Below are 27,333 nucleotides of genomic sequence, written 5' to 3' on the forward strand. Positions count from 1 at the left end.
TCAGAAGTGACTAGCAGCAAAATTTTAAATTCTGATTATAAAATATACTACAAGTGCAGGGTGGTAACAACTGGTGGTGGCACATTTACTGCAAGAAAGGACTGTCATGCAATTACAGATTCCAGGAAAGAAATAACTTTCATAAATTTATTTTTAAATTGTGTCTTCAACAAAGTGAACTAAAGTGTATCACAAATGTAATAATAAATTTACTGCTTCAACTTTTAACATAAAGAGATTAATGAAACAAAACAGTTAAAGTATAAAAAGGAAAATGAAAAATAATTCAGTTACACAAGGGGCAGCATAGAAACTAATATATAACATTTTGGTTAATACACAACTATTTTGAGTCAACAACTTCTTTCCAATGTAATGCATTAGTAAAAACTGTGATTAAGAACTACTGGTAAATCAGTGGTCTGCAATGTAACCAACCTCGTATCTGCCTGGTCCCACACTGGTGATGATTGCTTGCACTCACTCATGCTGCGCACATGACGTGGTGGTCGCCAATGAGGAAGTGTTTGCGATTTCTGCTGCGGAATATTTGTTGACTTGCTTGTCCTTGGTCCACTGCTTCCTAATATGAGAATTACGTTAAACATCATATTTTGAAAACATTATTCAAAATAAGAATCATGGTCCAAAACTATATTTTGTACATAGTAACCTGAGCTGTCATTCCAAGACAATACTGCAGCTTCATCTTCACTTATTTCATCATCATCGATGAAAAAGTTCTTTTGGCAATCCATATCCACAGCACTACTAGAGGTGGAAACAGAGTCAGCTTCACTAGATGAGCAAAGATCAATATCTATCTGCTCTTCAATAACTGGCCACCGTTCATGCCTGTCATGTCTTACACTAAGCCAACCTAAAATTTAAAGTGGTGTCAGTTGCAGAAAAAGAAATGTAATTGTGTAAAGTATCCTACAAAAAATAATAAAAATTAAATAATGGGAGAATACAAAGAAAAAAAAAGATTTCTTTTACTGAGAAGTGAAATCTGTCTGTCATGTTTACATGCATACCATGTCTACCTTGCCCACTCCAGTCATCATCCACAAACATGCCTGCTAACCTGACAAATAATGAACCTATCTGAGTTGGGCACTGAGCACGATGATTCTTTCACTAATTATAATCTTCATAGAATTAATTAGTAATTATTGAAAAATAACAATTAATGAAAGAGATTTCCTAGGAAAATGAAATGACAATACAAAATTAACAACAGTAAGTTGCATACTGCACCACCCTTTGTGGCATATAAACAATGAAAGGAGTAAAGGTAAGCACTCATCATACTATACATGTATGGCAGTGGTGGCCGCAAAGGTTTCAAGATTTCAATACACTTTTTCAGAACTGATTTCCTATGGCTTCTTACGGCTGATGGCAAGTTAACTGAAAATTTGTGTCCTTGGATAATGCACATCTTTCTGGACAAAAGTGACTTTGAATCTTTAGGTGGATTGTTCCTATTTTCGGTATTACGAGGGTGGTTTGAACAGTTCTCGGATTGGAATAGAAAAAAAGGACTTACATCACTGAAACGTTATTTCATTTTTCAATGTAGTCTTATTGGGAATGGATCTTTTTCCCTTACTGGGCCTTGAAATACACGACTCATGCCAGGCCGTCCAGTCATCGTTGGCAGACAATCACTTGCAGCAGCTTCTGGATGACTTCCCAGACGTGTTCTCTCACACATCTCAAAGGGTCTCCAGGTTCGAAGCCCACATCAAATTCCTCCCCTTGGTGGTTCTGAAGTTCCACAAGGCTCGCTCGGTACCATCTGCTCTCCGTGATAAACTACAGCAGGAGCTTCGTTGCCTAGAGGATGAGAGCTTCCTGACCCCATTCCACCACAGTCATTGGGCTACACCCTTTGAGATCCTCGAGAAGCCAAATGGGTCTCTTCACGATTGTGGGGATTTTAAGGCCACTGTCAACGCTCAGTGAGTTATTGACCCCTATTCCATAACCAAGGTTGATGACAACCTGTCCAGGTTGGCTGGTGGAAAGGTGTTTGTCAAAATTGACCTGCGGGATGCCTACCTCCAGTTGCCTTTGGACAACTCGCCGAAAACGATTTTGGTAGTCAATACCCCTTTTGGGCTCTTCGGTTAGAACTGCCTTCTGTTTGGGGTCACCAGTGCTCCAGCCATCTTCCAGCGCTATTTGGAAACATTGACAAAGGACATCCCGGGGTTGGCTAACTAGCTCGATGACATCTTAGTCAGTGGCGGCTCCAACCTGGACTTGGCCCGGAACCTCCGGCACCTCTTCCATGTTCTTCAGGGTGCCGGCTTACATTGCAACAAGGAGAAATCTCTTTTTCTTGTTCCTCAGGTGACCTACCTCAGCCACATTTTGGGCACTAATGGCATTCGACTGTTGCCCCAGATGTCGAGGCTATTCAGCAGCTGCCACCCCCATAGGACATCTCCCAGCTCAAGTCAGTTCTGTGTCAACTCAATTATTACTGCCATTTTATCCCACATGCCACGGCTCTGGTGGAACCCCTTCACTGCCTCCTCCGTAAGAAGGTTACCTGGGACTGGTCACCGGCTTGTGATAGTGTGTTCCGCTGTTTGAAGTCTTCTCATCTGATGCCAGCTTGCCTGGTCCCTTATGATCCCACCAAGACTCGCACCCTGGCTGACATATCAGACAACATCTTGTCTCACATCATCGACAGAGTCGAGTGCCCGGTGGCCTTCATCTCCAAAACGCTATCCCTGGCTCAGAATTAACTACAGACAAATTGAGGAGGCGGCCTTCGCCAGCATCTTTGAGTTTAAGAAATTCCACAATTTAATCTACAGCTGTCGCTTCACCTCATACACTGATCACAAGCCTCTGGTCTCATTGTTAGGTGCTACATCTGCCATCTCTATGAGGACTGCTCGCAGTCTCCAGTGCTGGACATTGTTCCTCATGGAATATTCCTACAACACCCGTTTTTGAGCCACAGCTTTCCATGTCAATGTGGATCTTCTCTCTTGTCTCCCAGTGGGTGCCAACCATGAGTTCGATGCTGACCCAGTTGCCGGTTTCCCCCAGGATGACGCCGCTGCTGAGGTAGTAGCTGATTTGCAGCTGGATGCCAAGCTAGCTGCACTGCAGATGACTCGACCCTCCACGTTCAGCATGTGTGGATGTCAGACCATCATCAGTTCCAGCAGCCGGAGGTCCAGGCCTACTGGCACTGCTGCCACGACCTGACTGTCAGAGATAGGGTCCTCCTCATCTTGGGTGATAATAATCGTTGGCAGGTTGTGCAGCCGCCCTCCCTCCACCAGTGGGCCTTGGAGCTCCTGCACGTTGGTCATTTGGGGATTGTCCTGACGAAATGGCTTGCCCGGCAGCATGTCTACTAGACAGGGGGTGGACGCCGGCCATCACCCGAATCAACTGTTCAGGATGGGTCATCTCCAGCTGAAAAACTTCACGGCCACCCTCATCGGTCCCCCTTGTCTCTCCTGTTTCCATCTTCTCTTCGCCCAGCTTCTCCGCTTTCGGCAAGGCCCCATTTTTCTCTGCAGGATCCAGTCTGGGCGATGGTGTTTACACGGAATTGTCCCCGGCGGGTCCCTGCCAGGGTCTCACACTCATCAGCCAAGCTATGGTGCCAGTCACCTTCAACACCAACACGGTGTGCCGGAAGCACACCAAGCAACTTCACCCCTGGTGTGGTCCGCACCCGGCTCCTCTGCCATCTCCACAGCCGGCGGCCCTTGGGGATGACGGTGCTCCTCTTCCCGCCCAACTGCCACAATCGCCGGTCACACCCCAGATGGAACCTCTGGCAGTGGTCCCTATGCCCATGGAGGTGGATCGTGTGCCTGTGCCTGCGCCTGCCCTGGTCTCCTGTGGCCGATGGTCCCGGAGCCCAATGTCGAGATGAGCCTTCCACTCACCCCTTGGGGGTTGGAGGGGGGGGGGGGAGGGGGGGAAGTCTGCTGTGGCTGTCAACTTCATACATCGTAATGCCTACTGCATCGGCATCCTACTTCACGTCCAACCAACATGGGATAACTAAATCACAGGGCCTATATTCACCAGGAAAACCAACGTTGTCTGTGTTATCAAGATAAATATTTACCAGTAGTCACAACACAATAAACACCAGGTCCCCACCAACGGTTGCCAGGGACCACTATCCATTCACGGAGCCTGCAGAACAGCTTCGCCACAGATTGCAGCTTCGGCAGAAACTACTTTGATATGCCAGGCACGTGATCGCAGATAGTATCAGCAGATACATCCGCCAAACAGGCTTTATAGGGTGGTGCACTGCCAGCAAAGGGCAGTCTGATGCACCGCTTGGAAGTATACAGAGCTGGCAGCCACTGCCAGACGCCTCTTCTAGCTGGCTGATCTCTTGCAGATGGACGTGGAATAGTCGATCAACATCTTGAAATTGTAGACTTGTTTACCGTATTTACTCGAATCTAAGCCGCACTTTTTTTCCGGTTTTTGTAATCCAAAAAACCGCCTGCGGTTTAGAATCGAGTGCAAAGCAAGCGGAAGTTCTGAAAAATGTTGATAAGTGCCGCAACAACTAACTTCTGCCGTCGAATATATGTAGCGCTACACAAGCATGCTTTGTGGGCACAAAGATAAATACTGGCGCCAAAACCTCTGCATCAGTAAATAAATTTAAAGAAAAGGTAGAATACGAGCTTTTTTCTTCTCCGCCCCGAGTTTCGACCATTGCATTTTCATACATTATCCAACAAAGTAAATACAAATTCCGTATTGTTCATCTTCGAATGTACCAGAATTTCAATGTACTACGAAAATCTGACTGGCAAGACTGTTAGGGATGTTTGTCAATATGGCCAACTCTACGTTCCGAGTTTTTTCCTACCTGTGAGAAGAGATGGTTGCTAATAGGAACCTGATGAAATGTGAATCACATGCAGTATTCTCTTCACCATAAGAATAATACGAATATAAACATTTTGCCATGTATTCTTTCATGTTTGCTGCTATCTCATTTAAATCCTGTCTGCGTAATAAACTACGAAACTAGAGTGAGACAACAGCAAATGCGGAAGAATATACGTATCGTGTCATGTTTATATTCGTATTATTCTTATGCCTAATAGTGATACAGTCAGAAATGAAGCACGGCAACTGACTAGATTTTAAATGTAAGATGACTAATTTCTGTGCAGAATTTGATGTACTAAAGAAGCGGCCGCAAAGATTTTCAAACGGAGGAAAATTTTCGCAAAACTCTCGTTCAGAACATGTTCTATCATACGCATGTTCTATCATACGCATTTGGTTCTTGTTGATCATTATCAAAGAAAGCAGCAGTGTAAGTAACAACAAATAGCAGTCTCTTGCCATTGTTTCGCTAATGAGACGATTCCTCTTTTTTTTTTTCAGCGGCGGTAGCGCGCACAAAAGCAAGTCATGCCGTGAGCGGCGACAGGCCGTAAACACGCACTATCAAAATGCGACAAACAATGCATTACACAGTACAGTAATGCATTTTCAGCTTAGAGTGACGTAAACACCTATAACAAAGAAAATGGCACTTATCAGATCAAAGCAAAATAAGCAATCGATTCAAACCAGACGAAGCACGTGAAAAGGAAGGGTACCCGTATAAATACGGACGGAGCGCCTGACGCATAGCAATGGCTACCTGGTAAAGCTTAACTGCTAAGCTTACGACTCGAACCAAACTACTGTAGCTGTATCGTCTTTCATTCGACCTAAATTGTGTCTCATATTACAATGGACCAACTTTGTTTCGATTTGGAGGTGCGGCCTAAAACTTTTCTCTCCCCTTGAATTTCGAGTCTCAAATTTCAGGTGCGGCTTAGATTCGGGAAATTTTTTTTTCCTTTATTTCGAGTCTCATTTTTCAGGTGCGGCTTAGATTCGAGTGCGGCTTAGATTTGAGTAAATACGGTATTGTGATTGCTCCCCGTGAACAGTCAGGTCTTTTTTATTATTATTTGTTATTTTATATTTGTGACAATCCCCAGTTGGGATCAAGTCTGTTGTTATTTTGGAGACTGTCTTATTGTTTTGTTTTGATGAGTCCAATAAATTGTTTCTGGACGTATGTTTTCTGCATTTCTATTCTGCTAGAGCAGATACTTCACAATATGAACAGCATTTCTGGTGTACCTCAGAGTCCTGGTCTCCCCCTCATCACTTTAATCTTCCCTTTTCCTGATGGAAAGAGTGGCAAATCAACCGATAAATATTCCTTTTAATAATTTCCAGTACTGCTATGAGGAGCACAAAGAACATCGCTGGTGCTATTTTGCTTCTGAAGAAAACCTTTATGTATTTTTCTAAAAATTAAGATGAGAGTTATGTTTAACCAAATATTGTACAATTTCGAAGATACAAAAATAAAAGTAAGATTTTAAATAAAAATGTATCCTTTAGTTGTTATACACAACTGCTCAATATAAAAGTATAAACAGCATTTACCTGCTTTTCGTAGTTCATTAGCTCCATGAAATGTTGTTGCAATCAGTCCCAAAACATAGACAGCTGTACCACGAATTGAGTACACGTCAGAAGTTTCTGCTATTTTAACTATTGCTTGCACAACACCTTCCTCTGATAGAAGTGATAAGCCAGATACTGATGTGGCTACATGTCCACATACCCACAATGCTGCTTTCAACTCCAAGATTTCTTTCTCAGTACTGCAATTCTGCACGTGAACAATCTGCATGAAAAATTGATTGGAAAATTAAATACATTCATACAGGTGATATACCACAGTTTTTACATATATCTGCCATGATCAGAGAACTATGTTAACATGCCAGTTTAGTAAAGTGACTGACTTTCCTGCAGAGAGAGAGAGAGAGAGAGAGAGAGAGATTACATAAAATTATTATTTTAACTCCAACTACCATGGAAAATAGAGTGAACAAAACAAGGTGAAGAATTAGTTCAGCATTTCATCAGCAAGCAGATGCTCAGTGAAGGGAGTGGGGGTGGTGGTGGGAGTTCGAGAATGGACATAATGAAATTAATTTTAATGACACTCACTGGCACCTGGTAGACAAGTACAAAACATTAATGTGAACTGTAACTGATTGAAGTATACCCATAAGAGAGCCCTGTCAGAAATTACTTAGATTTTTTTATATGTCCAATATTTCCTGATGGTTCGTGGAAGCTTGTCTCAAGAGATTGACAACATCCTTAATTTCAATAAAATTCTTACGTGTGTATGGGGCCACATCAACTGTAATAAAAGTACCAACATTTTAGCTACTATTTAGGCATTCTTCATCTGAGTGACAGTACTTTGTAGTATCGGCTGTGTATATGGTATCTGAAAGTGGCTGGTATTCTGGAATACCATGTTTTGACTGGGTGTAAGAATCAAGGGGGTAGATATTTGATATTAATTTTTATTGGTTGTAACTGGCATATCCAGTGAAAGTGGCCTTCATGACATAGTAGGCAGTGGCAACCGAGCGTAACTGATTGCTGTAGCCTGCACTGGCGGTATTTACAGTGTATGTTGGGACAATTCTGCAGGCACAGTCGGCCTGTAGTGCCTGCACTAACTGGCAACCAAGATGGCAAGTGTTTGTGGTCTTACTCTCAGCTCATTTAGGACAGCCATTTTGATATCTCAACAGTTCTGCTGCCTAACTAAAACAATGGTTTCTTTAAATTGTACGGTCTCAGAGCACTAGTCTTCCCTTTACACAACTGTTGATTTGGGATGCTGACATGCCTATGTGTGTTGTTAATGCTCATCAGTGTGTGTGTTGAAAGGACATCTCATCACACCAATACAGACCAGTCCACAATCATAGCTAAGCTAACATGCCCCTGGCATGTAAAACTCGTTCACGGTATCTTCAGTGGAACCCAGAAAGTCCCTTACCTCATTGTTGCTGTAGTAGGTGGGTTTCATTCTCTCTCAGCACAGAATCTTTTCCACACTATCACTAATGCCTCGTTCATATCAAAGGCAGGAGATTTGTCATGGTGGTGCTTGCTGCATGCTCTTGATCTTGTGTCCCCCTTGTTCCATAGCTTTTTTTTTATGGTACCCTTGCTATGGGCATTTGCCCTGAAAGTGGATTGTAGCTTGCAGTGTTTGCCCTCCAGGTTGTCAGTATTGCTGACTCAGTAAACCCCTGTTTGTAGTAACCAATACACAAAACCAATTCAGATAACCACGTATATGGTTTTATTCATAAACCTCTGAATAACAATGGAAATAAACCTCTCATGAACCCACATGTAACAAGGCACAGAACAACTGATGTGAGCGGTACAACTGGATAACATAGAGAGGATCACTCAGGCCTGCCCCGCACATATATATGAGCGAGTTGCCAACAGACTGTGCGATGGAGACTGCGCCACGTGCACACCTCCCATGGGCAGCCTATAGTGGTCGGGCGCTCTGATACAGTTGGCAGCTGATTCAAGCACATATGCACAGCAACACCACACTCAGTGTATTTACACTCATATGCACTAGAAGCAAGATACACAGGACACCTCTCACTTGTGTGAACTGGGCATCCAGGCAACGGAGGAGATGCCAGCTGCCCGATGAGAGAAACACCCATTGGATATGGAGTGGCAGCAACCGATACCGATGGAGGGGGCAAGACATTGTGCTGGGCATGCACTGGAGAATAAGGCTAGAAAGTGCAGGACGCGGGCATGCCCGAGGGCAGTGGGCCTGCACGGCGACTGTCAACAGCACTGGACCAGAGGTTGCCATCACCTTCTCCAAGTTGTCATCAGCAGGCAGGTCAAAGTGTGGAGCAGATGAGGCTGGACCCAGCAGTGACAATGGCTGTGGTGATGATGGTGATGATGAAGGGCCAGGTGAGGTACCCTGACCAGAACAGCAGACGGCTACAACTGATCCGAGGCTGGAAGAACCCCAAGCTGCCACACATGGAGGGTAGTGGGAAAGACTGTGGAGACGGAGGCCGCACCCACAAACCAGTAGCTTCTGGTGATGAATGGATGTGCAACTGAACAAAGTGGTGCGCCACCAGCCATATGGGCATCATAAAGATGTTGTCCCTGGTGGTGGCCAACAGTGTTTGGTATCCACTTGGGCTGGCGACCAAACCCTTACAACCACACCGGTGATTCAGGAGCAAAGCAGTCAGACGAACCCAACCAAGGCAGGTGCAGCGCAGGCTGCAGAAGGTATAGGAGTGTGTATGCTTTCTAGCCGTGAAGCAACTCAGCTGGGCTCCACTGTCCTATCGGCGTGAAGCAATAGTTGCTCAGAAAACAGAAGGACATCATCCCACAAAGAATCCACAACAAACTTCTTCATTTGTGACTTGAATGTACCCACTAGTCACTCTGCCTCACCATTTGATTGAGGCTCGAATGGTGGAGCCATAACATGACTTATGTCGCGATGAGAACAAAACAATTCAAAGGTGTGTGAAATGAACTGGGAGCCATTACTGGAAACCAAGATACAAGGCAACCCCTCAATAGGAAAATCTCTTAAAAGCTTATGAATTGTGACCTCAGCATGGTCGATGCACACCAGAGAATGTAAAGAAACCGTTAAAATGCATCCACAACCAAGAGCCAATTGGAAATCAAGAAAAGACCCACAATGTGTTCGCATGGATACAGGGGAGCGGGCCAGGGAGACAGAGATGCCCTGGGAGCTGCCTGTTGTTGGGCACACTGTTCACAAGTTGCCTCAAAACTGACAATTTTGCCATCAATCCCTGGGCAAAAAAGCATGTCTCCTAGCTAAAAGTTTAATGCTCCCCAATGGCTCTGCTGAAGAAGGCATAGAACCTCGCACCATATGCAGTGGATATGACTACTCTGGGAGAGAGGTTGTCAGTGGACAACAGCAAAACACTGTCAAAAACAGAGAGGTTATCCTATAAGGAAAAATAGTTGCACAGGTTGTTCAAAGCCCGACCGAGCAGTGTATCTGGCCAGTCCTGTTGAACAAACTGAACCACCTGGTGGAGAACCAGCCGCTGCTATGCGCAAGCTCCTAATTTGTAAACCCTCAACCACATCCTGCATTTCAATATTGAAACGGAAACAAAGCAAATCTTGAAGATCAAAGTTGGAATCAGAATCAACAGGAAGATGGGACAAGATGTCCACACTGGCATGTTTAGATGTAGGTTGAAAACGGATATTGTAATTGTAGCAAGACAACAACAACACCCAGCATTGTAGGTGGTGTGTTGGCTTTTCAGGCAAGGAAGTGTGGGGGTTAAACAAGAAAACCAAGGGTTTATGTTCAGTAATAATGTGAAACCTGGAGAGAACAAAAAAATCCCCACAGAGCATAGACTATGACAAGAGCCTCTTTTTCCACCTGAGAGTAAGGATGTTGGGCCAAAGTGAGAGATTTACATGTGAACACGATAGGTCGTTCAGAGACATCACCATCACCGTGCACTAATGTGAGGCATCAGTCACCAAAACTATGTGCTGATCTAGAGAGGATGTAGTTTAATAATAGTCCCAGAATAGTTTGGATTTGAACATGCGAAAAGCATGTTCACAATCCGGGCTCCAGGAAAAAGGTACATTCTTGCGTAACAAATCATGCAACAGGTGGACCAATGTGGCTGCTCCCGGCAGGGATTAATTGTAGTAGGTTATCTTTCCTAGGAAGGCCCGAAGCTCCTTTGTGGACGAGGAGAGAGGCACAGATGTAACAGCAGAGATGTGGTCTGACCCCATCCCACTGGACCTTGAACCCCAAATAAACAATAAAAGGTTGAAAAAACTGAGATTTTGCAACATTACACCATAAGCCTGCAGACTGTAAGACAGGTAACAAAGTGCGCAAATTTTTCAACTGGTTGGCTGTGGAGGAGCCTGTCACAACAATATCATACAGATAATTACACAACCCAGGACAGGCATAATCAGCTGCTCTAAAAATCACTTGAAATAGCAGGGGCAATAGCCATACCAAAAGGAAGGCACAAATGTTAACAGAGACCAAAAGGAGTATTCAAAACCAGAACTCGCCAGGACTCTTTGTCCACAGGGATCTGCAGATATGCTTCATACAAATCAATTTTAGAAAAATACTGGCCACCTTACATTTTTGCCAATAGGTCCTTCCGGCATCGAAGAGGATACGCATCCATGATCGACTGCACGCTGATGCTAGTACTGAAGTTGCCGAAGAGGTGAAGTTTCCCCAACGGCTTCCAACTACAACCAGTAGACACAACCATTCACTAGCCATAACAGGTTGCGCCACCATTACAGACTGAAGTCTGTCCAATTCTGCTTACACTTGATCTTTCAGGGCAATAGGAATAGGATACACATGACAAAAATGAGGCCGAGCTGTGGATTTCAAAGAAATATGAGCAAAAAAATTCATAGTGCACCCCATACTTCCCAAAAACAAGTTTGAAAACTCCTCACACAGTGTTTCTAAATGAGAATAAGATACCTGATCAGACAAAAGGTGAACTTCGTTGGTGATTGAAAATCCAAATGCCTGAAATGCGTCCATCTCAACCCCGGCATCAGCAATGTGGCAAGCATTACAATTGGCCCAGCACTTAACGCATGTCGATTGTTTGTGCTGGACAAAACAGAAGAGAAAAAACGGAAACAGAGACTTTTGATGCTGGTGCTGTGACGGTCGTGAATGCTTGGGCCAGCCTTGGGCTGCTCAGCCTGGGCCCAACATGTTTGCCACCACCACTGCTGCTTTCTCGTGCAAGCTATCTGTCGTCCGAGTGGGCATCTTTAGACACTACTGCCACATTGACCAACTTTTCAATTTGGTCACCCGCTATTCCAGAAACTTCCCCAACTCATGTGGCTAGGACATGTGTTTGTTTGCGGAGTTCTTGTAATGAGGCAAGCTGGCACAGTAATTGATACATTTTAAGGTGACTCTGTGAGTGGAAGGAAGCTTTGCACAAATCTGAGTCTGTCACACCGACAGCCAGAAAATGCTGTCCGAGACTTTTTTTGTAAGCTTCCCAATCCACAGCTGAATCATCATATGGAGGAAAACTGGGTGGATGTTAATGGAAGCCGACAAAGTAGTCACTGCCGAAGTAAGCTGTTCAATCAGGGCTGGTAGCACAGCATCCATAATGACTAACTTAACGGAACTGTACTTAAAGACTGCACATACGGAAACTATTCCAAACTCATTGCCAGTCATGTAGTAACTAAGCAATACACAAAACTGATCCACGTAACACAAATATAGCTTTATTCATAAACCTCTGAAAACAATAACAGAAATCAGCTACTCATGAATCCACACATAACAAGACACAGAACAACAGATGTGAGTGATATAACTGGATCAAAATAGAGAGGGTCAGTCAGCGCCACTCTGCACACATATATATACATGCGAGTCACCAGCAGATGGTGCAGTGGAGACCGCGCCACATGCCCGCCTCCAACAGGTGGTCTCCAGCGGCCAACCCATGCTGATACAGTTGGCACCTGATTCGAGCACACGTGCATGGGGACCCCACACTTGGTGCACAATCACTCACATGCACTAGCAGCAAGATACAAGAGTATCATAAATATATGAATCACCAAGATGATCTGATTTGGTGTGCTAATGAGACAGACTGTTCAGGTATCTTTCCACGCTTTTTGGCTTTCTGAACACTCTGCATCTAAATTACCTGTCGAATTTCCTACTGACTACCACACTCAGAAAATGTGGCATACTGTCCTTTTCAATTTCCACCATGAAGCTTCCGTCAACAGGTCTCCAGCTATTGGTGAGAGAAGGGAGTGCCCCTTACCACATCATTTCTCTGTTCACAAAAGTTGCCTTTCCACTTCAAGTTAGTGGTCATCAGGCAGTCCCACATGAGGTAACCTGTATTCAGTGTAATGTGCTCTTGTAAAATATTCATTACATCCTGTACTGGTATATCATTAATCAAGGATTTGTCATTGAAATTCATGATTAACGAGCGAAATCGGTAGCCCCTTTAAGTGCAGGATGAAATGTATAGAGTCCTGAGCATATGATTCTGTATGACTCATCAGATTTCTCAGTTTGTTCTTTAAGAATTTCGTTGGCAGGTATGTAGGCAAATTAACAAAATTAACTACGGGCCTTAACGGGTGTGCTTCCCTGGGTACCTTTAGGTACTACATAGATCCTCAGTGCTGGTGGGTCTTGAGGGATGACCATTCTTGCTGTGCCATACTGTAATCTCGAGTTTCTAACTAAAGTATGTGTCTGCCTAATTATTTTGGGAGTAGTGTCACACTTAAGTTCATAATCACAGATGTTTTAGCCTTGACAGCTTGTAACAGTATAAAATTCCTATGTTATAACATGGCATGGCATTCTTCCTTTGAGATATTAGCTTATGCTGGCTTTGCACATGGCACAGTATGGATTGCCTCATGACTGATGTACTCTGCTTCTATCTGGTGCCCTGGGTAGGTCATGAAGGGAGATATCTAACAACACTATTACTTCGTAAATGTGTACCCATTTTGGAGTCACTACGAACTTGAGCCCTTTGGGTACCACTTGTGCAGCTGGTTCATTTGAACAGGTTCACAAGCATCCAGATGTGTTGATGATGGGCATTTCATTGCGAGCATGTGGTGACAGTCAGGTCAATTTCGGCTTTTGGTGGCCAGACGCAGTTGTATTTGAAACGTTGGTTTGGAACTATGTCAGTCTGCTGATCTTCTCCCAGTCTATTCTCATCGGTTTGCTACCTAACAATACATGCAGAATCATCAATCTTCTGTTAGTGCCATCGAGCCTACTGTGAAAATGGTGAATTCTGTCATGCAGCAGGGCTCAGTCTGCCCACTGGCAATGATTATTGCTTTGGTGGAACAGAGGCTGATGCATACCCCTAGAAACTTAGCTATTAATTGAAATCTTGATACCTCTTCAGAAATGCAAGATTTCTTTCCCCTTAGTGCTTTTAACTTAAATGTGCCATTGTGCAATACCTATCCAGACAGGTTAGTTATTCAGTATCATAGACTTTCGCACCCAAAGTTCATTCCAATACAATTCATTTAAATGTGTGACAGTGTCACGTGTGATTAAACACTGTTATATTTTGGCTGATATTCCTCGCTGTCTTCATAAAGGTGACAGACTGTAGTTTCTAGTTACTGCTTTAAAAATTTATAGTATTTAAAATTTGCTGGGTGTCCTGGCATACAAAGGAACAATAGATGCTTACTGCTGGGGATATTTAATACTGTGACTTCACCAACATGAAATCACAATGGGTGTTACAACCTCTCACTGTCTTGGTTGCCAGTTGTTATAGACAAGTAGGCTGATCTTGCTTACCGAGATTGCCTCACCACATGGCATAAACACCACACTGCTGCAGCAGGAAGCACCAACAGGTGTCAAGAGCCAATGACCAATATATAAGCAATACTATGTCACAACAGCAACTTTCACCAGATTTGCCAATGGAAACCAATAAAAATTAGTACCAAATATTCCAAGCAATATACATATGTTAAGATACAAAGGAATTACAGACATTGGCTGTGAGTGGGCACCGATTTAAATCAATTGGGAATGTCGAAAACTTGTGCTGGACCATGATTCGAACCCAGTTCTCCAGCTTCCTAGGCTGATGCACTCATCACTGGACCATCTGAACACAGTGGTCATCACTACTGTGTGGACTATGCTAGCATGCCTCCCATCAGACCCAAATTCTCGCTTTATCCACACACTACTAATGTAGTGCCCCTCGCCCATTATTCTCATTGCTTGCGGCTATTCACAAATTTCTTTACGAGTTCAGGCCTGGTATGCATCTGCACTGAAGTGATCATTAGCTGTCCTCACCTCAATTATATATTGTGGTGTCTGTTCTTTTGGAAATGTTATTGCTCTTATGACTTCATTTCTTTTCCCATCTTCCTTAATGAGACCTAGGAGAGACGTTTCCATAGCTCACTGAGCTGTCCAAAGTTTTCTTCTGAAAAACTCTTTTAAAATAAAAAATTCACAGCCAGAAGAAGTGTGGGAAGAACACACTGTTCAAAAATAAATTTTTTATTATTTATTTATTTATTGTATTTTTAAGTTTGTTGGCATACTGGGTTTAAACTGGTTGCATTTCTTACATAATCCCTCCAACCAAGCTAGATTTTGTAGACAATTACAGGATCTCAGATAAACATATTCATTAACAATTTTTAAACAACTTTTCAATATTATTTGTCTTGCAGTTACCCTTTGTTATGTATATATGATGGGTGTTCAATATGTAACACAAGTAGTTTTTTATTCTGAAAGCAAGTGAGTTTTATTCAGGATTCCAATACACCATACTATTCCCCACTCTTTTTGCCACAAAACTCTATTTTCCAACATAATTTCCATTCAATCTGATGCCCTTACCTCATCTTACTGGGAGGGCTTGTATACCCACATGGTATCACTCTACTGGCCAATGTTGGAGCCAATGTCTTTCTACATCAATAACCTCCCCATCATAAACATACTGCTTCACACACTTCATTTGTCCAAACAGACGCAAGTCAGAAAGTGTGAGATCGGGGCTGTAGAGAGGATGGGGAAGAATAGTCCAATGAAGTTTTGTGAGCTACTCTCGGGTATACAGACTTCTGTGAGGGCTTGTGTTGTCATGGAGATTTATGCGTTCATTTGAATTTTTGTGGGAATGAACACGCTGAAATCATTTCTTCAATTTCCTGAGAGTAGCATAATACTCTTCAGAGTTTATTGTTGCATCATGAAGGAGGAAATCAAACAGAATATCCCCTTCAGAGACCCAGAAGACCATTGCCCTGGCTCCACCAGCTAAAGATGTGGTTTTCAACTTTTTCTTTGGAGGAGAGGCGGTGTGCTGCCACTCCAGGCATTGTTGTTTTGTTTCTGGTTTGAAGTGAGGAATCCATGTTCCATCAAATGTGATTATGTTCACAAAAATCTGTCACGATCAGCCTTGTAATAAGCAAGAAATTCTGCAAATATGGTCCTTTGTTGCTCTTTATGGCCTTCTGTTAGGCAAGGAGGAACCCAGTGGCCACACAACTTTCATTAACGCAATTGGTGAGCTAGTGTGTCAGCACTACCAACAGAGACATGCAGTTACGCAACTGGGTGTTTTATTGTGATCTGTTGATCACCTCAAATAAGAGTGGCTACACGTTCCAACATTGTAGGAGTCACAGTTGTTTGCAGGTGGCCAGCACGTGGGAGATCGGACAGGTTTGTGCAACTTTGGATGATGAGACACACCTCATCGAATGACTCGCTGTGCTTTTCTTCACAGCCAGGTCTCTGTAGATATTGTGCAACCACCTGTGAATATTTGTGATGCTCTAGCTTTCTGCCAAAAGAAAGTCAATTACAGCTCTCTGCTTGGAACATACCTCCACTACACACACCATTCTGAAGGCTATGTATAGCACCGCCACATATCGGAACTTCATGAAGTGGGAATCTTCCATGATGTCCCACAACAAGTTCCTGATTTTTTTCAACTGAAATTGGCTGAGAAAAAAAGTATTGCATGACTAGTTGAACACTCCTTGTATCTGTTTTGGATAGGTTTATCTTAAGGTCCAGTTTTTCACAACTATCTGAAAAATCCTTTATTGAGAATGCATCATTTTTTTAGCTAGACCTACTGTATCACCTGCTGATCTTACATTAGTGAGTCTTTTCTCATTTATTCCAATTCCCCTTTCCAAATAATATTGGAATTAGCCATTTCAAGAACTGCTATAAATAGTTTCATGGATATAGGGTCACCCTGCATTACTCCTCTTCCAGTGGAAAATTCCTTCAGGAGTGTTCCTATGCAGTTAGAAGCTATTGAGGTATCATAGGTGCTAACTAATACATTTATGTATGTTATAACTTCAAGTTGAACAAATATACTTCAAGGACGACGCAATACATGTAAGTCACAGATCAAGTAAACAGAGTAAGACGTGGATACACTTTAACAGTCAAATCGTAACTGAGTCCGAGTCTAGCGGCTGCTGGCTGGCTGGCCGCTTAGGTGGCGCTGCTGCTGCATGGCTGGCAGACAGCGCCGCATGTAGACGATGCGCGTAGCTGTGTGGCAGCACTTTGAAAGAGAGACGAGTCACAACACTTTCCCCCCCTTTGCAGTTTTTGCACAGGTCTTGTGAATGTGGTCTGTAGATTGCTAACATCCATAGGTGGTGTTTGACTGGCCGTAAAGTCTCGAGGAGGAGGCTTCCAGTACGGACAGAAGTGTACCCGATGATAACGGGTCGAGATGACAGGAGACATGGGGGTCGAATCTGTTGGGGCCCCGTGCACCAATCTGCCCATTGCGGCAAGTCCGGTTGTTATAACAGGAGACATGGGCGATGTTTCCGTGTCCGTAGGAGAAGGAAGCGAGTAGAGTTGCTCCGACAGATGGTCATCTGGTTCCTGCATGGCCACGTCTCCTGTTGGCATCAGTTCTTGTGCTGTCACCAATATGATGGTGAGAGGACTGCGTTGTGAGTAATGAGAGATTCCAGGGTCCCGAGCATCAGGTAGAGCCAAAGGTGGTGTAGCAGCATCTGGAACAGGCGTTGCTGGCACATGAGGCCGAAGCTGGTCCGAATGACGCACTGCAACACCCGTGTTCGTCTGGATTTCATACAGGCGTTGGCCACGGTGTCGTAAGATGTGGCCAGGACTCCATTTTGGCTGCCTGCCATATCCCTGTACCCATACAAGGTCGCCGGCGGTGAACCGGCCAAGTGAAGGCACCCGCGGCCGTGAGGTGGAAGGCCACAGAAGATGAAGTAGTGTGCAGGGCTGTTGGCTATGTAAGAGCTCAGCTGGGCTGTGGTCGCCCATGGGGGTGAAATGGTAAGAAGCCAGAAATTGGAGAAGTGCATCATCAGCAGCAGAAGAAGTCAGGAGTTTCCTCATCTGAGCCTTTAATGTGCGGACCAGTTGTTCAGCCTCACCGTTTGGCTGTGGACGGAACGGAGGGGCCGTGACATGCATGACGCTGTGATGGGCACAAAAATCTGCAAAATTGGAAGAGGTAAATTGCAGAATATTCTCAGTAACAAGAGTAGAGGGAAGGCCTTCCAAAGAGAAAATCCGAGCTAGAGCATTCGTGGTTGCAGCGGTGGTAGACGACGTGCAACGGACAATGAAAGGAAAGTTAGAGAAGGCGTCAATAACGAGAAGCCAATAAGTACCTAAAAAAGGTCCTGCAAAGTCAGTATGAATACGCTCCCAGGGCTTCTCAGGCAAAGGCCACGGTGACAAAGATGACTTTGGGGTGGCGGCCTGTGATGCACAATGGCCGCAGGCAGCGACCATGCACGCGATTTCAGAGTCGATGCTGGGCCAGTACACATGACGGCGCAATACCGAAGCCCGCAAAGACGCAGGTACCACAACACGCAGCGAAGCATTGTCGGTGGAAAGGATGATAACACCATCCCTACCCGTGAGGCGGTAACGCAAAGCGTAGTAGTTCCGCAACGGATCAGAAGTCTTAGCGGACAGATGATCTGGCCAACCCTTCTGAATACAGCGTAAAACCCGGAGAGGGTAGGGTCAGAAACCGTAGCAGCCGCCAGCTGGTCCCCGGTGATGGGGAACCCGTCCACAACCCGCTGCTCGGCAACATCCAGGTGGAAACACAAAAGTTCGTCCCTATCGAATGCCAGATCAGGACCCATGGGAAGGTGAGACAGTGCATCAGCATTCGCATGTTGAGCCGTTGGCAGGAAATGAATCTCATAATTGAAACGAGACAAGTAAAGAGCCCAATGCTGGAGGCAGTGTGCAGCCTTGTTGGGAAATGACGTTGATGAATGAAACAAGGAAAAAAGTGGTTTGTGATCCGTTAAAAAGATGAAATTTGGATCCATAGAGAAAAACACCAAACTTACGAAGAGCATAAATAATGGCCAAAGCTTCTTTTTCAATTTGAGAATACTTTTGTTGGGCATCCGTGAGCGTTTTGGAGGCATAAGCAATGGGTTGTTCAGAACCGTCAGAAAAACGGTGCACAAGGACTGCACCAACCCCGTATTGAGAGGTGTCCATGGCAAGAACAAGTTGTTGGCCAGGTCGATAAGTAGCCAGGCACGGGGCCTGTTTCAGCATAGTCTTCAATTTCTGGAAAGCCGCATCGCATGACGCGGACCAGTGAAAAGGCATGTTTTTATGCAACAGGTGATGCAACGGCTGAGCCACCGAAGCAGCAGATGGTAAAAACCTGTGATAGTATGCTGTTTTCCCCAAGAAGGCCTGCAGTTCCTTAACAGATGTAGGGCGAGGAAGGGCATCGATCGCAGCGACAGTTTGCTGAAGCGGACGAATACCATCCTGAGAGAGTTGAAACACCAAGTACGTGATAGATGCCCAAAAAAATTTTGATTTCTGAAGATTAGACTTAAGACCGGCAGTCTGTAAGACATGAAAAAGTGTGCGGAGATTTTGAAGATGTTCTTCAGTGGTGGAGCCAGTGACAAAAATGTCGTCCATGTAATTTATATACCCAGGGACAGGGAGCAATGATTGTTCCAAGAATCGCTGAAAGAGAGCAAGGGCGCTGGCAACCCCAAATAGCAATCGTTGGTATGGATAGAGGCCGAAAGGCGTGTTAAGGACCAGAAACTGCCGGGAAGCAGCGTCGAGAGGAAGTTGATGATAAGCTTCTGACAGGTTAAGTTTAGAAAAATACTGGCCTCCAGCAAGTTCAGTGAACAATTCTTCAGGTCAAGGCATAAGGTAAGTGTCGATAAGGCATTGAGCATTTGCAGTGGCTTTGAAATCGCCACAGAGACGAATATCACCATTTGGCTTAGCAACGACAACGACAGGAGAGGACCACTCACTGGAAGTGACAAGAAGCAAGACTCCTGAAGCAGTGAGACGATCCAGCTCCCGTTTGATCCGATCACGAAGGGCCACAGGAATGGTCTGAGCCCAAAAAAAACTTAGGCCGAGCAGTGGGTTTGAGCATGAAATGAGCTTCAAAGTCGTTTGCACGGCCTAACCCAGGAGAAAAAAAGGGACGAAAATGTCGTCGACAAGGAATCCAATTGAGCATAAAGAATAGCATCAGAGATGATATTGACAGACTCATCTATGGAGAACCCAAAAACGCGAAAGGCATCAAAACCAAAAAGATTCTCCGCGTTACTATGGGTGACCACAAATATGGGAACAGTACAAATGACAGATTTGTAAGATACCTCAGCATCAAATTGTCCCAAGAGAGAAATCTTCTGTTTATTGTAAGTCTGTAATTGCTTAGTGACAGATGACAGGATTGGAGAACCCAACTGAAGATACGTCTGAGAATTGATGATAGTGGCTGCAGAACCAGTATCCACCTGCATGCGAACATCTCGACCAAGTATTTGGACAGTGAGGAATAACTTCCCCAAAAGGGAAGAAGTAGAATTGACAGACAACACACAATCAGAATCAGGGCCATGTTCATGAACATCATGTATGCGTTCGGATTTGCAAACGGATGACACATGACCCCTTTTTTTGCAGTTGTGACACATGGCCCAAGGTTGTGAACAATCCTCTCGTGAATGTTTCGTAAAACACCGCGGACATGAAGGAAGTTGCCGTGGGTTTTTCTGCAGATTCTTAGAGGGTTGTTTACGGTCAGGCTGAGGCTGCCGCTTGGGAGCATACTGCGGCCACGTCGGCCGGCGGGGACACACCACACGCTTCGTCAACAGCACACAGAGGTTGTATTTCCCCGACGTCACACCATGCCTCTATTTGCGCTCCAGCGGCGCGAGAAATTTCAAAAGACTGAGCGATGGATAGGACGTCAACTGAAGGGCACGCCGTTTCACAGAGGAAGACTGCACTATAGTTCCTTCCCTAGATTGTCGCACAGATGACAAAATGGTAGATATCGAAATAGACGACAGAGGGATAGAGAAACAATTAAAATCGCTCAAAAGAGGAAAGGCTGCTGGACCTGATGGGATACCAGTTCGATTTTACACAGAGTACGCGAAGGAACTTGCCCCCCTTCTTGCAGCGGTGTACTGTAGGTCTCTAGAAGAGCGTAGCGTTCCAAAGGATTGGAAAAGGGCACAGGTCATCCCCGTTTTCAAGAAGGGACGTCAAACAGATGTGCAGAACTATAGACCTATATCTCTAATGTCGATCAGTTGTAGAATTTTGGAACACGTATTATGTTACAGTATAATGACTTTTCTGGAGACTAGAAATCTACTCTGTAGGAATCAGTATGGGTTTCAAAAAAGACGGTCGTGTGAAACTCAGCTTGTGCTATTCGTCCACGAGACTCAGAGGGCCATAGACACGGGTTCACAGGTAGATGCCGTGTTTCTTTACTTCCGCAAGGCATTCGATACAGTTCCCCACAGTCGTTTAATTAACAAAGTAAGAGCATATGGACTATCAGACCAATTGTGTGATTGGATTGAAGAGTTCCTAGATAACAGAACACAGCATGTCATTCTCAATGGAGAGAAGTCTTCCGAAGTAAGAGTGATTTCAGGTGTGCCGCAGGGGAGTGTCGTACGACCGTTGCTATTCACAATATACATAAATGACCTTCTGAATGACATCGGAAGTTCACTGAGGCTTTTTGCGGATGATGCTGTGGTATATCGAGAGGTTGTAACAATAGAAAATTGTACTGAAATGCAGGAGGATCTGCAGCGAATTGACGCATGGTGCAGGGAATGGCAATTGAATCTCAATGTAGACAAGTGTAATGTGCTGCGAATACACAGAGAGAAAGATCCCTTATCATTTAGCTACGATATAGCAGGTCAGCAACTGGAAGCAGTTAATTCCATAAATTATCTGGGAGTACGCATTAGGAGTGATTTAAAATGGAATGATCATATAAAGTTGATCGTCGGTAAAGCAGATGCCAGACTGAGATTCATTGGAAGAATCCTACGGAAATGCAATCTGAAAACAAAGGAAGTAGGTTACAGCACGCTTGTTTGCCCGCTACTTGAATACTGCTCAGCAGTGTGGGATCCGTACCAGATAGTGTTGATAGAAGAGATAGAGAATATCCAATGGAGAGCAGCACGCTTCATTACAGGATCATTTAGTAATCGCGAAAGCGTTACGGAGATGATAGATAAACTCCAGTGGAAGACTCTGCAGGAGAGATGCTCAGTAGCTCGGTACGGGCTTTTGTTGAAGTTTCAAGAACATACCTTCACCGAAGAGTCAAGCAGTATATTGCTCCCTCCTACGTATATCTCGCGAAGAGACCATGAGGATAAAATCAGAGAGATTAGAGCCCACACAGTGGCATACCGACAATCCTTCTTTCCACGAACAATACGAGACTGGAATAGAAGGGAGAACCCTCCGCCACACACCGTCAGGTGGCTTGCAGAGTGTGGATGTAGATGTAGATGTAGACGTTGCCTAACTTCTTTGTTGGGCGCCAATCGGATAATAGCATCCCGTACCATGGAATCGGCGTAGGATTCTCTGTGAACTTCAGTAACAAATTGACAATTTCTACTGAGGTCGTGAAGTTCAGCAGCCCAAGCGCAATAGGATTGATTCGGTTGTTTTTGACAACGATAAAAGGCAACACGAGAGGCTACCACATGCATATGCTTTTGAAAATAGATGGACAGAAGTGAGCACATTTCAGCAAAGGACAAAGACGCAGGACCTTTCAAAGGAGCCAATTGCAACAACAACCGATACATTTGAGGTGAAATCCATGAAAGGAACAGACTTACAAGTTTGGTCATCCGCAACATGAAATGCCAAGAAGTGCTGTCGAAGACGTTTTTTGTAATCAGACCAGTCTTCTGCCGTCTCGTCATAAGGAGGAAAAGGAGGTAGAGACGACGACGAGAGATGCCCCGCATTTGATGCCGCGACGAAATCACAAATCGCATTTGCTGTTCTATGAGACCTTGCAACTGCTAGTATTTTCAGTTACTGAACAGAGTCACAGTAATTAAACTTTTGGAATGATAACTCTTATCTAGCACTGTTACCTAAGCATTACAGATTTCAAACATTTTGTTGTTCAGTGATTTTGTAGAACTGACAAAATGTCATAACGGTGGTAAACAACAAATGAGGCTTTCTTTCAAATTTCAAATGAAAAATTATATGATTCTGAACAAAACAAATGACTTTGCATTACTGCAGTCGTGAATAATGAAGATGATGGCGAAACGTTCAGAAAGTATACTCTACTTAGACAAACAGACATGCTGAAGATTTATCTAAGAAATTCCTTTACATTGAGTCCTTTGTACCTGAAAATAGGAGCTCAAATGACCCCCATCCAGAAGCATTCTAAAACCAGCTTCATGTTGAGCTAACTGTCCATACAGATGCGGTGGCACATATACATCAGCAACACGCTGTTTCACATTGCTGATCCGCCGGACATAACGCCCATCTTCTCCTCTTTTATGTAAGGTAAGAGAATCGTGCAGTTCGCCCTCAATGACACCAACATACCTGTTCATAAAGAGTATTAGACATTTTCTCTCTTAATGCACCGTTGTACCATACAAAAAATTCAATTTACACTGGATTAGCTTAGTTGAGTTGAGTCAGTAACATTTTTTGCACATCTTTTGTATAGAATTTCATAATTGTATGGAAAAGTACATTTACAGACTATTAATATAAATTTTCTTAAAACATGATAACATGCAGCTGATTGGAAACAGAACTACAATACAGAATGGGTACTTACCTTCAGCAGGCAAAATTCTCAGTACTGCTGATAAAGACACAAAAGTATAAGAAACTGTCTTATCTTTCAGAACTACTAGTTCCCTTATCAGGAGGGATAGGTTTGAGAAGGTTGAAAGGAAGAGCAGACCACTCAGACCACAGAAAGAGAGATGACCATCTTCTGAAAGCAAGACAAAGATGAAGAGGGAGTTGTCAGAGATACTACAACAGTATTTTATTGGTAAGCACTGTGTCAGTTTCAGTCCAGAGATGATGAGAACAGACTGAGAAGGAAATATGAATTAAAGGAAAGAGAAATGAAATAAACACGATAGAAAAAAAGTAAGATATATTAAAAATACATAACTTCCAATCAAGTACATACTTTATTCTTTTTGCTCTCATTTGTTTGTAAATAAAAAGTATTTTGTAGATAGGATGAGCAATCCAGAATAAGAAACAGAAGAAGGAGAACCATACAATATCCATTCAAGATATCCACCCCACGTAACTGTGAAGTACCCATAATGTAATCAGCCTGACGGATAGCTTTAAGGCAAACAAGTGCTGATGGACTGCTCACCAAACTGGGCCATGATCTCTAATCATTTTCACTGAAACACTTTACAAGTCAAACAAAAACAGAAAGACGGTTACATGACTGATATGACTCAGGAACTCATGGCTCTGCATGCACATGGGCAGCATGTTGGTGCCACAATATCAAACTTAGAAGGCTGAAGGAATTAAAAATATGTCTTTAGGCCAGGGTACACAGGACACCACTTTTGGATATACTGATAGGTTAATGGAGATGGAGAAAGTGTTACATAACATCAAATGGGTCACAGCAGTGTTGTCAGAAAAGCTGAAAGAAGTGCCAAATAGAATTGAAATTGAGCCAAGTGTTTCATGAAAGAGAAGCAGGGTAGGAAGGAAATACCTCAGCAGGATTTAATGTCAACAAGAAAATAAAGAAGCATTACAGATATTGAATGAATATCAACAAGAATAGCAAGACTTTGTTTATTAAACAAACAAAACATGTAGCACAGAAATCTGCAGTAGAAATGTGTTCACATTATGATGAGAGCATAGAAGGCCTCTGCAAAGAGTTACATAAACTGATAAAGGACAGAAAATCCAACTGTAACATATCACTTCCTGCCCACACCCACGTCCTCATCCTGTTTATTACTGTGGATGCCAGGGCCACAGTCTAGTAGCTGGAGGAGGACACTTTAGTTTCACTTGAAGATGATGGAGCAGTCTTTCCCTAATCTTCCTAAATGGATTGTGTGGTCTGAGCTTACTAGATGGCTGCAGGGTGAGTAATTTTCCCATGATTGCCAGTGGTTTCCAGCTCCTGGTGTAAATAAACTTCTGGAGATCCTGGCAGGAAGCGGCACCTTCTAAGAGACTTTCTAGTAAGGGAATAGGAAATAGTCAATGGAGATTCTTTAATTCTTATCCTGATGACTGAATGACTGAAAGGGGTAAATGCTAAATCTTGAAACCAGAAGTCTACTGACAGCCATCATGGGGTAGAGGTGCCCCGTAGAGGGGAGTTGATGATTTAATGTTTAACTGAAGTCAGCAGTTAGTGATCCTTCGAAGACTGATGAAGTTACTTTTCAAATATGGAAAGACTACAAGAAATAGTGTTGTGTTCCCACATGCAGGCATGTAATTCTGTTTAGTCCTTTTCTGGATTTTCTAGATGAGTGTTGTCTTTTAGTAAGCATGAAATGCCCAGTAGAGAGATTCATCTTACAGTTGAGCATGGAACCATAAGCTGGAGGTCGTGTTTACTGAACAAAGTGAAGTTGGTGAGGTTAAACTGACACAAATAAATTCCATTTGTGTCCACAGAAATTTGAGAGCGCATGTTTTACATGTCTTTCGATCTACTGATTTTGAAATGTATTCTTGTTTTTTTGTTTTGGAGAATATTGGCAGAAGTTGCTATGAGCCAGTTGGAGGGGGTGTATGAACTACTAGTGGTGTGCATATTCCAGTTCAGTGGTTAGATCTCAGGATCATAGGTACAGTTGACAGCTCTGCACCAAGCAAGAAGGGAGAGAGTGTTTTTTTTTTTTTTTTTTTTTTTGGCGTAGTAAACTAGAGAATCTCATTTAACTGTCCTTTTTTCTTTCCAGCAATTTAAGTTGAGTGTATTCCTTCATTATTTAGTTCATATTTCCAGAACACAGTGTTAATTTAAGTTGTTTGGATTCAGGAATTTACAATAGTAATTTGTTTACATACAGTTACTTTTATACCAACTTTTGCAACTGTGTTTCCTTTTTTATTGGTAATGTAATTGACTTATTCTTTCTAAAGTATTATTTTTATCATTAGTGAAAAGTGCCAGACTTGCTGTAGAACTGTTAAAAAATGGTTCAAATGGCTCTGAGCACTATGGGACTAAACTGCTGAGGTCATCAGTCCCCTGGAACTTAGAACTACTTAAACCTAACTAACCTAAGACATCACACATATCCATGCCCGAAGCAGGATTCGAACCTGCGACCATAGCGGTCGCGCGGTTCCAGACTGTAGCGCCTAAACCGCTCGGCCACTCTGGCCGGCTGTAGAACTGTTATTTCCAGGGTATGGTGTGATGGGTGCTTTAGTTTTTTCCACAGGGGTGACTACAGTGGCATAAGAACTTGGGAAATAAATTAAGTTCTTGAGTGGTTTCGTAGGATATGTAGTAGATACAGGGAGATAGAAGAAGAGTAGGGAAAAACTGCTGCCCTTCAGGCTGAATCAGACACGGCTACAAAAGATCTGGACATGTTGAGAGGGAGAAAGGTAAAGAGAGGTGGGAAGTGATAACAGAAGAAACAGGTTTAGAATTTAAGCTGACAGCTTCATGGTGAACGTGAAAAATAAGTTTAACCTGTTGCTTCAGTTAGAAATCAATGAGCCTCTGGCAGATGTAGATGTAGATAGAGCACAACAAACTTTCAGTAGTAAATTGAAAATTAAGAACGTAGGGAAATCAGTATGAAGAAAGAAAGTTTTATTATTAAGTAGTTCTCATGCTAGATGGGTAGGATCTGATTCCCAGGTCACCAATTATTTTTAAACTTAGAGCTGGTTTGAGGCAGGTGACAGAGGATTCAGACTCATTCTATAAAAACTTCGCCAAGGAAGACACCATGTTCATAACCACACAGCAGCACAGACAGAGACCCTAGAAATGATTTCATCTGCATCGGAACATACCAGTTTTTAGTTCATATTTGTATATTTGTTCTAGGGGAGGGGTGAGGGGGGTGAGGGGGGGGGGGGGGGAGACAAACTTGCTATGCTGAAAAAGAAGGATCCCTCACATAAGGGGTTTATGGCTTTAGCTGAGACATTTCATTCCAGGGAGGATCCCAAGCATTAGGGGTTTAAGACTTCAGCTCAGATATTTCATCCCACAGATCTGATTTTAAATAATAGTGGGAAAAAAACACAAATTTAGAAATTATAAGTTTTTAAAGTGTAATGCCATGCAAAGTACAGTGGCTATGATAATGTTAAGAAACTTGTAGAAAAACTTTTAAAAGAAAACAACGTTGACGTAATGTATTTTATGACTGTAATTCAGACTGAGCTCGGGCATGACGTGTTTG

General features: G+C 43.5%; 1 protein-coding gene across 1 annotated transcript in view; it reads right to left on the minus strand.

Annotated features, from left to right (window-relative positions):
* LOC126248137 (rapamycin-insensitive companion of mTOR) overlaps positions 1–27,333 on the minus strand; it is a 275,241-nt gene that overhangs the window by 81,709 nt on the left and 166,199 nt on the right. The window contains exons 17-20 of the mRNA XM_049948829.1: positions 23,275–23,482; positions 6,478–6,721; positions 674–880; positions 439–583 (exon numbers count right to left, since the gene is read on the minus strand). Of these exons, the coding sequence (XP_049804786.1) occupies positions 439–583; positions 674–880; positions 6,478–6,721; positions 23,275–23,482 (804 nt within the window). The remainder of the gene's footprint in view (positions 1–438; positions 584–673; positions 881–6,477; positions 6,722–23,274; positions 23,483–27,333) is intronic.

Source organism: Schistocerca nitens, chromosome 3, assembly GCF_023898315.1.
Source record: "Schistocerca nitens isolate TAMUIC-IGC-003100 chromosome 3, iqSchNite1.1, whole genome shotgun sequence".
NCBI classification, from domain to species: Eukaryota; Metazoa; Arthropoda; class Insecta; order Orthoptera; family Acrididae; genus Schistocerca; species Schistocerca nitens.